The sequence below is a fragment of the Microchirus variegatus genome (genome assembly GCF_963457635.1).
Source record: "Microchirus variegatus genome assembly, chromosome: 12".
NCBI lineage: Eukaryota > Metazoa > Chordata > Actinopteri > Pleuronectiformes > Soleidae > Microchirus > Microchirus variegatus.
The window spans coordinates 6,454,747-6,468,475 of NC_139813.1; the positions used below are offsets into that span (position 1 = coordinate 6,454,747).

Below are 13,729 nucleotides of genomic sequence, written 5' to 3' on the forward strand. Positions count from 1 at the left end.
CTTTTTTTGTTTTTGTAGCTTAAGGCCACATTATGCTTCTATGACTGCGTAATACGTTACCCGACTGCTTAACCACGGAGCCCCCTCAAGCCTTCATACCTCTGCGTCGTGTACGGATTCGCGCTGCAATTTCCCGCCCGATCAGTAGGGGTCGCTGCTCAAGGTTGTTGTGCTTATGGCTACAGTGAGCAATGGCGCCTTTTCTCAGTTTTATGTGTCACGGAACGCAGTTTTAAGATAATTTGAGACGAGGAATTGTCAATTTAGTGTCTAGACATGTGGTTTGTGTATTAAGATATGACAGCGATGTTATGGCAGCGATGTTGTCGGCGGTGATCAGCTCCGCCTCTGTGGACGCTCGGTGCACACTGTGGCCGGCACAGAGCAGCTTAGCTCGGCCTTTCCTGAGGACCAATCGCAGCTCTTGTCGTCTCCGTTGTCCCTTGACGGAGTGACTTACACTTCTTCACAAATATTTCGTGCAGTCGGAGACGACTCTGCGACAGGCTCTGCGTCGACACAGAGGGCTTTACGCAGAAGTATAAATTGGGCTTTAGAACAAGCCTTTTATTAGGCAAGAGAGGCCGTCATCTTGTGCCGTGTTTTTACAGCAGCCTGAAAAGACAAAACTCCCGAACTGTGCATTTTGGAAAGGAGCTTACTGGGTACTAAAATGGGAATGGTATCCTTTCTAGTATACAAAGGCCACGATTATTCACGATAAGTGCTTCATTAGATGTCAATAATACTTCATTTTCATTGTGAAAAAAGTTTAATCGTCATTTAGGTCCATGTCAAACGACTCTGCCAATGCACATGGGTTCTCAATGGCTTCATCTCTAATCTGCATTAATGAACACGCAGTAACCAGGTGAATTTTCTAATTGCCTTTCTCCTCCTTCATTTTGGCAGTGATGCAAATTTCAGCATCATTTCCAAGGCACTTACACTAAGATGCTCATTAATTCCCTTGCTGTTAGTACAACTGTTAGCCATGCATGTTTTAGGTGGACCTGATTTTGTATGTTTCGACAGTGCTCAAAGACATTGTTAACAAATTCTTTATTCTAGCATCAGTTTTGAATGAGGGACCGAAGTAATAGATATTGGATAAATATTCATGTAAAATAAGTCAGACATGAGCTACAAAACCCTACAACATATATATATATATATATATGTTTCTTTTTTGTTACATAAAAAACAAGAAGCTATAGGTAATTACTTTAGTCTGTGAGAGCTCAGCATGATGGTCATTTAATGACAGCCAATCTGGGTTAAATGGGCTTAGCATGAACAGTGAGGACTCATTAGAGCCTGGTCTATGGGGAACAGTGGAGTACAAGCTGAATCAATCAGTGGCATTCGCTCCCCAATGCTCATTTAGCAAACACCCCGCAAATACAAGTCAGATAAATAGAAAGATGAGGAAGAAAATACACGCTGCTAAAAATAGCTATGCTTAAAAACCTTTAAGCTCATTACAGGTTGAGCTGAAGTGAATAAGACCATAGTAACTGAAACAGGATGCCTGTGTTTAAGGTCTGGACATAATTAAGCATAATTAAGCATCACCCACGTCATTGTGTATTTTATAGGAGTTATTAACGGAGTCAATCAGCCCATAAAGCATCCCTTGCTTATGTACGCCATGCACCAAACAGATTCAGACATGCTGCCATGCAGGAAGAAGGGCACAGTCCTCACCTGTCAGTGTTCAAAAATGTTATTGACGAGGCAGAGACAGAAATAGCAACACATGGCCTCAATATGCACAGGTATTTTGGGATACGAGTGACACTGCTGATGTTCCTTGAGCTGACTGCAAGCTATTTTAAGCAGTAGATGTTTGCTTTTCATTCCAGAATCAAATGCTGATGTTGTTTTTGTTCAATTAAATAGGACAAGTTATATGATATTATAAAAAAGAATGGCTGGTATATAAGAGAAACAAGCATTTTTCTAGTTTTTTTTGTTACGATATGCCATCATTTGTTTACTCCTACAGCACAGCCTGGGGTCATTTAGCTTTTTTTTTATTTTATTTTATTATTTTCCTCACTGTCTGTTATTGCAGTTGTCCTACATTGGCCTGTTAATTTGCCACAGACAGAGATTTGTGTTTATGCAGCGAGTCAAACTAATGAAGAGTCAGCTCACATCTCAGTTGCCTTCAGTGAGATGGTGCAACACTGAGCGAGAGTTTAACCATCAGGTTAATCTGTTCGGTTCAATGGAAACAATGAGCCCTGAGCTCCAATATGGACAAATATGAAGTGTCTCACGTGTGTTTGTCTGTGTTGTTAATACCTGTATTCTCTTGTATGAACATCACAGGGTGACACTACTGTTTTCCAGCATGATTTCCATTTTGTGCATTATGGTCCAATTTAGAGTATACATAGGACGTGTACTGGAACATTGACACCATGGGATCGACAGTAAACCCTGACAAATTATGTGAATGATTGCAGGTGAATATGCAAACACGCAGGATACAGACGCTCTTCTAATTTTGGTTACTACTGGACTACGAAAACTATCCCCCCTTTCATTTTTATTTAGAATAATTATATTAGCTTGGTGCAAAAAGCAGCTCCACAGAAAAACGCATGTATTGTAAATAATAAGCATTCTATAAGCATTCTATTACACTTAAAAAGATATAAATATATTATGCACACACTGGTTTACATTGGTTTACTCAGGTTGCCACTGGCGACACTAACCTTACTGACGCATAGATTTTGGTTTCTAAAGGGAAGCACTTGGCATCCAATCAGAGGCTAAATGGAATGTGGTCATTGTATGGCCTTTAATTAAGTCCATCCAGACAGGAGGATTTACGGTTCTGGGAAGAGAAAATAATGACTACATACTGTAATATTTTCTCACTGAGTAAAGCCAGTAATCCATAAATCATTCATGGTACCTCAAACTATGCGTATAGATGAGGATTCATGCTGAAGCAATGCATGTTAGTGCATAATGGCTTGGCAATGATTGGTTGAATTTAAAGTGATTATCCCTGAAAGGGTAAAACATTAGATATAAAAGCAGCTCTGAAATAACTTGCCCCACTATTTCTGCCTTCATTAACTGAATATGCTGCTCCAAATAGCTTCACTACAACAGAAGTCCACATCACTGCAGAAGCTGCCCTGATCCGCCTGTCGATCTCCCTTTTTTTTAATCCTTTCCTTACTCAACAAGACCCCGGGATACTTAAATTACTCCACTTGAGAACTACGACCTTCCAGCTCTTGTTGGGGAGGTTTACAGACGAGTGTGAAGCGGTTGGGATGAGGATCAGCACCTCCAAATCTGAGGTTATGGTTCTCAGCCAGAAAAGAGTGGATTTCCCACTCTGGACCATCGGCGAGAGGTTGTTGCGTCAAGTGGAGGAGTTTAGGTATCTCGGGGGTCATGGTCCAAAATGTAACACTGAAACTATTCATTTTGTATAGAATTCAGTTCAGTTCAGTTTAGTTTATTGTCCCAAAAGGGAAACTTGTCTTGCAGTCAGGTACACACAGATAGCACAAAGATACACAAAGGATACAACAACAGAGAGATTAACTAGCTAATATAAGTTAAAGGGACATTGTGTATTATTTATGGGTTTATATAACCCATAATCCACTTTTTTATACATATTATGTGCTCCTGCATTGTCTAGTCGCTGTATAATATTCTTTGTTTCATTTTCGTAGTGTTTCAAAAAGTCATGTAAAATAACATGGTCGCGGGCCACTACTGCATTGCCACGACGTCATGTTTCTACGGGAGCCTGTATAGACACACGCGAGAGAACAAATCAAGCGTCGCTTTACTTGTAGTGGAAGTCCCGCCTCTACTCTCTCCGCTTCGTCTGCTACGGCCGCGGTAGCTCCGCCCTCTCCCTCGCCTCACGAACCTCATCTGCTGACACGGAGAAAGACAACGAGGACCGGCTGAGGATACCGTAGCGCTCAGGGAAGGGAGGGGGTGAGCAGAGGAGCAGTTCTTTGTTGTAAATTTCAGCCTCTCCTCTAGATGGCACTATAAACTACTTACTTCACCTTTAAAGTTAAAAACACTATCCTACTTTCTTAATCTACTAATTCAATGAGATTTACAGGGTTGTGCAAAGAGTTGTGCAAATTTAACAAACGTATTGCACTGGGAATAAAAGAGTTCTTTGTCCTGTTGGACTTAAAACAGGTGGATTCTAAATCTCCGGCCTGAGGGAAGGACCTCAGATGAACAGTGAAGGGTGTGATTTACACAGTTCAGTATAGGATTTGTTTTCCGCATAACATGTTTCTCATAAATATTCATCAAGGAAACTTGTGGGCAACCAATCAACTTACCAGCCACCTTTACAATATGGCTGAGGTTGTTCTAGTCTCTAAGGCTGATGCCCCCATATCCAGGCAATAAAAGCAAAAGTAAGAACAAGACAAACGCGGACAAGCAAACATTCCTGCTGCTGGTCGCTACCGGAAGAGCAGCGCCCGTCTCTCTGCAGCGCCCGTCTCTGAGGCATACACGCTACCTAGAATATACGAATGTATAACATATCCCAGCCATTTAAAACACAAGGTACATTGAAACTGTTTCAAACTATCACAAGGAACAAATAGAACAAGTGGATCTGCTGTTGAATCTTTTTCTCAGGAGGCTGTTTGTGAGCAGACTTTACTCGTGCCAAGATGTTACTCAGGTGCAGAATTAGTGACTGTTTGTGTCCTACTTTTTATGCCGCCTCACCACTCTCTCTTTAAGAGGCGCTGCTTGCAAAATCAGGCTCTGATAAGGTATTGGGACAACAACAGTGACATTTTACTCTGCAACACAAAGGGATTTTTCTATAACCCTTACTTTGTATAGTATCCTCTAAATCCAAGTCTATACAAATGGTATTAACCATGTTACAGCCAAGGGATAATCCTAATCCTTGACTGTAATGGATTTTTCAGTAATGAGATGTTTACTTAAAGATTTTAAACCAGGACCAGGTTCAATCCTTGTCCGTGTGACTATAGTCAGTGAGCGACTGGTTGATTAAAAGGACAATGCTGACATACCTAAGGTTGTGATTATTATTCAAAGGGTTTCAATTCAGTGAGTAGATGGGTTTTTAAATATGAACATTAAGTCTTATTTTTGGAGGTGGATTTTGTCCAATCTTTTAAGAATCAGTTCTCTCACAACAACACACACTTGCAATGTGAGACAACTTGAGAAATGTGAGGGACTCTAGAGGATGAAGTCCTTGATGGCTGAAATGTGTTGGCATCTTTTTACTGTTTATATTATTCAATGGCCATCAATTATTCAAGGCATTTTAACTATCACTTTCTAGAGTGCCTCAGATTTCTCAAGTTGTTTCAGATCTTTTGGATCCCCAAACTGAAGAGCACCATAGGGATATTACTTACTACACTCCTGGTGTATTGTTGCTTTCTTGACACTTTCATTGTGCTTTACAGAACACTACTGAGTAAAGGTAAATAACACTATGGAGAGTTGGATGCCTCCTCATTAGAAAGAAGAAAGTCAGCCAATCAAATCAAATGTTTTACTGTTCATCTAAAACACTACAAGGCTAAAATGGAGCTCTTGGACAAGGTTGTTCTCCTTGTTGCCAATGTTTTTTTTTTGTCAGACAAAGTGCACCTCACATCACCATGTTAGCATTAAAGCTCACATAGAGTGGTCCTGTTGGTCAAAAACCTCCTAGTTGTTGTAAACAAGCCGATAGAAATCCTCTTTTCTGACGGTGTTTCCCAGCCGCGAGATTTGAGACTCAACTCTCTCACCCAGAAGACAGAGTCTTGTGATTGGCCAGTATATTCAGCACACCCGCTCTCAGAAGCACAGCTCCCCCCTCTGGAACGGTGGATGCACTGCTACCCAATATCAAAACATTGTTTTAACAATGTTTAAAAATAGCTTCTTCACGACTCCCAGCCGCAGTCCCTTTTATGACTTTGACCCGGAGTCAGACCCAGAGTCAGAAGACACTGTTGCTCGTGAAACACCTCCACAACGGACGTTGCGTAAACCAGCTTTGAGTGGTCATCAAAGACTAGAAAGTGATGCATTTATAATTCACGTCTCATTATATCAGCTTTGAACGAACTCTTGTTTGACCGGTGTCCTTTCTGTGTGTGTGTGGGCTTTGTCCACGTAGTCCAGCTTCCTCCCACAGTCCCAAAACTGGACACTTAAAATTGACCATGGGGTGATTGTGAGACTGAATGGGTGTTTGGCCCTGTGATGGATTGACAAACTGTCCCCCAACTTTCACCCCATGTCAGTTGGGATTGGCTCCAGCTCCCTCTGACCCTCATGTGGAGGATAAAGTGGAAGACAATGAATAAATCAAGTCAACTGAGCTGAGCAAGAGTCAACTTGAGGTAGTCCAGCCAAGGAGCCATATTTTACCCACGCATGTGCTACTGCAGAAATGGGCAGATGTTGAAATATACCACACGCAGACCTACACACGGACATGGGCTTATATTAAATGAATAGAAGTCAGTGCTGTGTCAAAATGTCCATGTGTGCATGCATGTGCGTGTGTGAAAGAGAGAGAGAGATGGTTAAGCCACAGCTCCCTGTCTGGCCTGCATAAAACACTCAGCAATGCTGGGTTTTCCCCATTCATGAAGCCAACACTGACTCATCCCTGCAAGTGCTTCTGCTCCTCCAGCCACCTGCAGGAACATTTTTACAACTCTCATCTTTGCCTGTTGCCTCCACTATTCCTAAAATAACCAGTCACCCCCCCAACCTCTCTCTCTCTCACACACACACACACCTCCCACTCCTCCTCCTCCAGCCATCCTTCCTTCCATCCTTCCTCCTTTCCTCGCAGACCTCCCTGCAGCACACATGGTTACAGTTAAGTACATAAATCAGGCGCCACCACCACCGCCGCCGCCGCCGCCGTGAGAGGAGTTGTGCAGAGGCAGACAGACAGGAGTCGGAGCGCACACATGCACATCACACCGCCGCGGCTCATCGTCGCTGCGGCTGCAGCCGGTGCAGCGAAGGAAGGGGGGCGCGCGGCTGTTGCTGTTTATTTATTTGAATTTTTTATGAATTTCACACACATGGAGGCGGAATAGCGTGACAGGATGAGGCACACGGCGGAGGACGCGTCTCCATCGGCCGATGCACGATGGTGATCCATTGACTGTCTCTTGCGTGTGTGTGGCTCGCGGATTGCTGCAGTGCTGTTTTTCCAGGTGTTGTGGTGCGTGCGTGCGCATGTGAGAGTGTATGTGTGTGTGCGTGCGTGCGTGTGAGTGTGTGAGTGAGTGAGTGTGTGTGTGTGTGTGTGTGTGTGTGCATGGTGCTGATGTTGTTGCCTGGTGTTATTCTCTTACGAATTGGACTATAAACCGGGGGAACAGAGTCTGATGTCACATGTGCTTCATCGGGGGAAACGGGGCATCTGCAAGCAGGATTTTGTGGAGGATGCTGCGGCAAGTGATCCACAGAGGGCTCAAGGCTTCGTTCTACTGGCTGGGCTTATTCGTTAGCAGGCACCCCGTTTTCTTCCTCACTGTCCCCGCGGTCCTCACCATCATTTTTGGATCTACCGTCCTGAGCCGCTTCAAGCCGGAGACGGACCTGGAGGTGCTGGTCGCCCCGACGCACAGCCTCGCCAAGATCGAGCGGAGTCTCGCTAACAGCCTGTTCTCCATCGACCAGTCGAAGCACAAGCTGTACTCGGATTTGCACACGCCGGGCAGATATGGCAGGCTCATCCTGCTCGCCAAGTCCGGGGGGAACATCCTGGAGCTGGCCGACCAGGTCCTGCAGGTCCACAAGCAGGTGTTGGATTTACGCGTCAGTTACAAAGGGTTCAATTACACGTTCGCGCACCTCTGCGTCCTGAGCTACAGGGACAAGCGCTGCCTGCTGGATGATATCATCACCATCTTCGAGGACATCAGGCAGGCGGTGCTGTCCAACAGCACTTTCCATAAGGTGCCAGTGAGCTACCCCAACACCACATTAAAGGTGAGGAGTTTCCCCCCCCTCCCCCTCCTCCTCCTCCCTCTTCATTTATTTTTGACACTGCAGCTCCTCTTTACAGATGCACAACAACCAAAGCATGCGTGCAACATCCCACCCCACACACACACACATACACACACACTGACGGTGACAGTGCAGCATCAGTCAGCATGTAGAATATAGCTGGCCCTTATTGGAGCTTGCCATAATTTCTGAATGAACACAGCGGGCTTGTGCTGGGGGGGGGAGGGAAGGGGAGGGAGGGCTGCAGATTGTTACATGCAGCAGCAGCAGCAGCAGCAGCCAGAGAGGGAAACCCTCCTCACAACACACAGACGGCCGGTTTGCAGTTTTCCACCTCCCTTGTTGGTGCAGGTGAATTGATTGGCTGCCCGCATACAGCCCCCCTGACTGTTGCACTCTGCTACACCACACACATGCAACACACTCTCCCCTCTCCCTCACACACGTATGGGGATATCCTCTCTTTTTTTTTTAATGCAGTGTCTCCCTCTGGCTTTTTTCCTGCCTGCACATGCTTTACAATGACAAGGCTACTGTGGCTACACTCGCCTCATGTCTTCCTCTCTGTTGCTAAACTGGGAATCTCACTGCACTCATCGCAGATGTATTAGTTGCACACAAAACTGTTAAAATGTCAGTATGCTGCTTGTAGTACAGGAGCTAGCAATTTTCCAAAAAAAATCAAGCTCGAGTGAATGTTCTGTGGCACGCCGTTCCTTGGACGATATATTTCCTCCTCCAGCACATACACAAACGTGATTTAATATCACTCTGGATATTAGATACGCAAGGTTGAACACTCTGCCACTGCACCACTTACGGCTTTGCTAACATGTGAGTCCGCAGATTTTGTTCCTCGCGTTCCCATCTGTGACAAAGAATCTGAAATAGGACCACACACCACTTTCAGCAGGATCATTTAGCCCCATGGTGTTCATTTTCACAGCAAGCCAACGTCAGTCTTATTTTTCTGATGGTCCATGAGGACATTCATGTTAAATTGTAGGCCAAGCCATGCTCACAGCATCCTCTGCTGGACCACGCAGCATTCGACAAATGGTCTGATGCACTTTAGGCTCTTTTTTAGATTTCCAAGTTCCCCCAAGTGTATTTCAATATGTTGAATGCAGACAAGCAGGTGCTCATTCAATAGACCAGGGGTTCTCAAAGTTTTGATACCTGAGGGCTAAGTTAGGAACCCAACATTGGACTGAGGGCCGCCAAAGGAAAAAAACCAGAAAGAAATCTGATTTGTAATAATTGTAATGACCAGATTGCAGTTCTACAGTTTAGCCTTAAGTAATATAAGCGTTAATATAATGTAATTTAAGCATTAATATAATAAAGCTTTATAATTTACTGGGTAATTGCCCAGTATTTTGGCCATTGTGCTTACCTTATAATTACAGGTTAATACCAAGTAACACATTTCTGTTACCATATATTTACTGGGTAAATAGAAATTGGAGGCTGTAGCTACCTGCTTATTATCAGCTTATAACCCAATAATACACTAAAATTCACCATATAGAAACCACCACCGCCGCCATTGGCCCCCGGGCTGCACTTTGAGAACCAATGCAATAGACCCACAAACACATCAGGTGCAAATTGAGATAGGCGCCATTTTTTCTGATATGGTCCTCGTGAGCATGTTGCGTGGTGGGATTTGTGGTCCAAGGTCCAATGTGTTAAATTAATGAGGATTTATTTGCAGAACTTGAACATACCATTACCCATAGAATACAGATGTTTGTTTATGTGTATAATTGCTTTAGAATAAAAAATGTTTGGTTTTTGTAGCCTTACATTAAGCTAGGGATGGGGCTGATCCGATCCAGTATCGATATCGAGTGTCGATACACATTTAATTCACGGAATTCGGAAATTTCCGATCCGTCTTGTGCTTTCATATTGTCTGCTGAAATGTCTCCTCAAGCGATTCACTGTCTGCTCTGCTAGCTGGCTGTAAAAAGTGGAATGGGTTGAACGGAGGCATGTCTCAATGAGACGCGGCGTAATGATGCACGCATCGTTCCATTCCACAGTTTACACCCAGCTAGCAGGCGAGCATTATTGACCAGGCGTAAAAACCAGGAAGATCAGCTCCGTAACCTCCTGCAGCCGACGTAATCCCAGCCATCACCGTTTTAAAATGCCTGCTCGATTAGTAGAACAGTACTGACAGCGGCATAAAAACAATGAAAATCACACTCCTCTAAGCCAGGGTTTACGTTGGACGGCTTATTATTGGCTCAGCAGTTTTCTTTTAATATATACCAAAAAAAGCAAGATTCTGTCTTTTTTAATATAACATGAAATAACCATGTATGTGTAATTCATATTCATTTCCCACAGCTGCACAGTGCTAGAAATGCATGAAGAATAAACTTGAACTTGGAAAAGGTGCATGAACCATGAATCCAAAACCACTGTCAAAAAATGTCCATATTGATACTGTGTCTGCCACATTCACTTCCAGATGATAATATGAGAAAACTGCCCTTGCACAATAGCAAAGTGTCCTTTGTGCCGTAAATCAATCCTCCATTCACATGGCAGACAGCACAGCATATAGCCAATGGTGTTATTTATTAGTCATTTTATTCAATCAACATTTCACATGATAATAGTCATTTTAAAGCAAACGAAATAACTGACATTTTGGCTTAAACTTGTCATTGTGTTTGTGGGCAGTGTGTGATCGAGAAATGCTACATATAGATGCACTGCGATGGCTAAACTGTTTTGTAAACCGGTTTTATTCCTTGGACGAGAAGGTGCATTATTTGCTGAAACATTTCAAATTTTAAAGGAGCTTCATTTTACAGCACTTTAAACAATGAAGAGTATATATATTCACCTCATATCTGTCTTTTCCTCCTCCGTGACTGGGGTCATTTTCATGCAGGGGTTCTTTCTATGGCACAACACAACACTGTCTTCGAAAAAAAGAAAAGTACCTGCCTCCGTACTGGTGTCGTGCTACTGCAGCATCCTCATGACTGTGATCAGACAACAATACACAGTGAAACTGCAATGGGCAAAGAGGTTGCCTGCTGCCTCTTTAAACTGAAAAACGATTGTTTGCCCATAGCTTTTTGTGCTTCGAGGAATAATAATAATAAAAATCTGACTGTTATTTTAATTGTCAGCAATAAATATGTTTTTCGATGTCAAACCCGAGTTCACACTGAAAACATGGCACAACGTTTAACCTCTATACGCCAGTGCAAGAACACAGAGCAATAAAAACATATAACCATTAAGTTGCAGGCTTTGAGAGTTACTAATTGCATTGTTTTAAATTGTGATTTGAAAATAATTAAACGTCCAGCCCCAGTGCAGTTGCAGTATGAATGTTATGGGTTTATTTGGCTTCAGCTCTATGATGCTTTAGGATCGATGACATTCACTGTACAGTAGGGCTGCAATATATTAGGGAAACATGCAATATATGATATAGTTGTTGAAAATTGCAATCAAATGACTTTGCAATAAAAATTTTATAATGAACAAAAACTGAATTATAAGGTGTTACTGTAATCTAAAGAGAGTAATTATTTTAGGTGGCTGTTAGTCTGAAAGGCAACAAACACGTTTACATAAATACCACTATCAGTAGTTGTAAAAGTCAGTGCAATGTATTATTAGTGTTGCATATCTAAATAAAAGAGTCCAGCCATTCAGTCGAGCCTGCAGTTTCCACAAATTTAAGTATTTACGGTACAACAACAGCAACAACACCACCTGCAGTGTCGCATAACATCGCAAGAAAAGTTTCCTTATTTTTCAATGTCCCCTTTTACTAGCTCCATATGAGACTGTTGCTGTATAAGAGGAGTATTTAAAGGTCCAGTCTGCAAAATGTTGAGAAAATTATTTTAATTTGGCAGAAATTGAAGATACATTTTTATATGTATAAGTGTACATTCACCTGATTGTATGAATTGCTATTTTGCATTATAAATCAGATTGAGCCTTTTATATTTCCATCAGGAGCTGGTTCCGCTCTGAAGAGGCTGCCATTTTGGACCACCATGTTTTTACAGTAGCCCACAATGGACAAATTAAATTAAACAAGTTGTGATGCTAACCGAAACCTACATAGGTTCTCGCACACAAAAAAAGAAAGGATAGGGAGGGATATTCAGCTGTGACATGGAACTTCACCCATAAATCTTATTTAATCTTACAAATTGTACACGTTACAGGTTAAAATAGGTAAAGAATAATTTAGGGATACAATGGAAAACTACATTTATTGTAGTATTGCAGGCAATATGTAAAGTATCTTTTGTGATATGTGTGTTGCACATGTTGCTCTTGTGATAATGATACATTTTCCATGTATTGTGCAAACCTACTCCACAGCTCTGACAGAAAGTGGACACAGCCACTGTAGCAATTAGCTTATTCATCAAATGCAAATAGCATGTGAGGCACACGCCACTGTAGCTTCTGCAAACGTAGGCTCAACGTGTCACAATCGCATATTCATTGTGTGACAAGCCTGGACTCCAGCGTGGCAGGCTGTAACTTCCACTGAATGCTGCAACATCAGCGCCCCCTATTCATGCTGTATCAGTGTCCGAGTGGAGCAGTGAGACCATTCATCATCCTTCTCCTTCTGCTTCTTCTTTTTTTTTTTACTACAGAAAGTTAATATTTACGAGATACACAGTTTTCACAGTAGCTTTGATGAGGATTTATGTCTTCATCTAGTTGTGCGGCATAACACGCAGAAAGCTGCAGTTCATGCTCGTGCTCGTGCTGAACGGTTCAACAACGTAGATGTGAGGCTTTAATACTGGACAATCGGGCAATTAGAGTGGTTATACAATCTTCTGGTGTTGCAGCTCTTCGAGCAAAATGAGGCCAGTGTGTGCTGCAATCCAACAAGTCCGTTCCTACAAGTGTTTTGGCATCCGCATAGGCAATATGCTTAGTTGGCAAATTCACATTGATAACCTGCGCTCAAAATCATAACTCAGCAGAGAGTGTATTATCTAAGAAGGCTTAGGCTGTGTAGTGTCGCCAAGAGATTCATGCTTCTGTTCCATCAGGCTGTTTTAGAGAAGCATGGAATACAGGTCTGTTATGTAGACCTGTACTTTCAAAAACAAACACATTTCCCACAGGTCCTTGAAATCCTTGAAAGTTTGTGAATTTGTAATACGAATTTCAAGTCACCATAAATAGACATGGTTCATTGAAAGTGTATGAATTTTGTGCAAGAAAGAAGTTCAGTTGATACCTAAATGTAAATGTCTCCCTCCTGTGTTATGGTGCCACCTGTTTCATGCCCTGCATTGCTTGAAGTACGTAGACTAGGCCTACGCAGAACAAACTGTCATAATTACTAGCGGTATTGTGTACACTGTCTCTCGCTGCGGTTGACGTGAGAGTCCATGCAGAACAAAGAGCGAGTAACATTAAGCAAGAGATTGCAAATTACGTGATGACTAGGAAATAAGAAATTCCTAGATCTCTGGCTCAGCAATAGAAATTACAAAGACTGGCTTGCCAAAGATCCCAAGGACAATCACTTGTCCAGATGCAGAATGTTGCTACAAATCAATAAAAGTGGATGCCGTGGGTGAAGCGGCTCTCTCAAAGTGCCCTACGATCTTAAGCTGTGTCAGCACAAATAGCACATTCTGTTTGAAAAGCCCTTGATCCAAGGTGT

General features: G+C 42.7%; 1 protein-coding gene across 1 annotated transcript in view; it reads left to right on the plus strand.

The window, feature by feature from the left end:
* Positions 1–7,419: 7,419 nt before the first annotated feature.
* ptchd4 (patched domain containing 4) overlaps positions 7,420–13,729 on the plus strand; it is a gene marked incomplete at both ends in the record, with an annotated part of 48,132 nt that continues 41,822 nt past the window's right edge. Inside the window, one exon of the mRNA XM_083899128.1 lies at positions 7,420–8,019. Within this exon, the coding sequence (XP_083755254.1) occupies positions 7,420–8,019 (600 nt within the window). The remainder of the gene's footprint in view (positions 8,020–13,729) is intronic.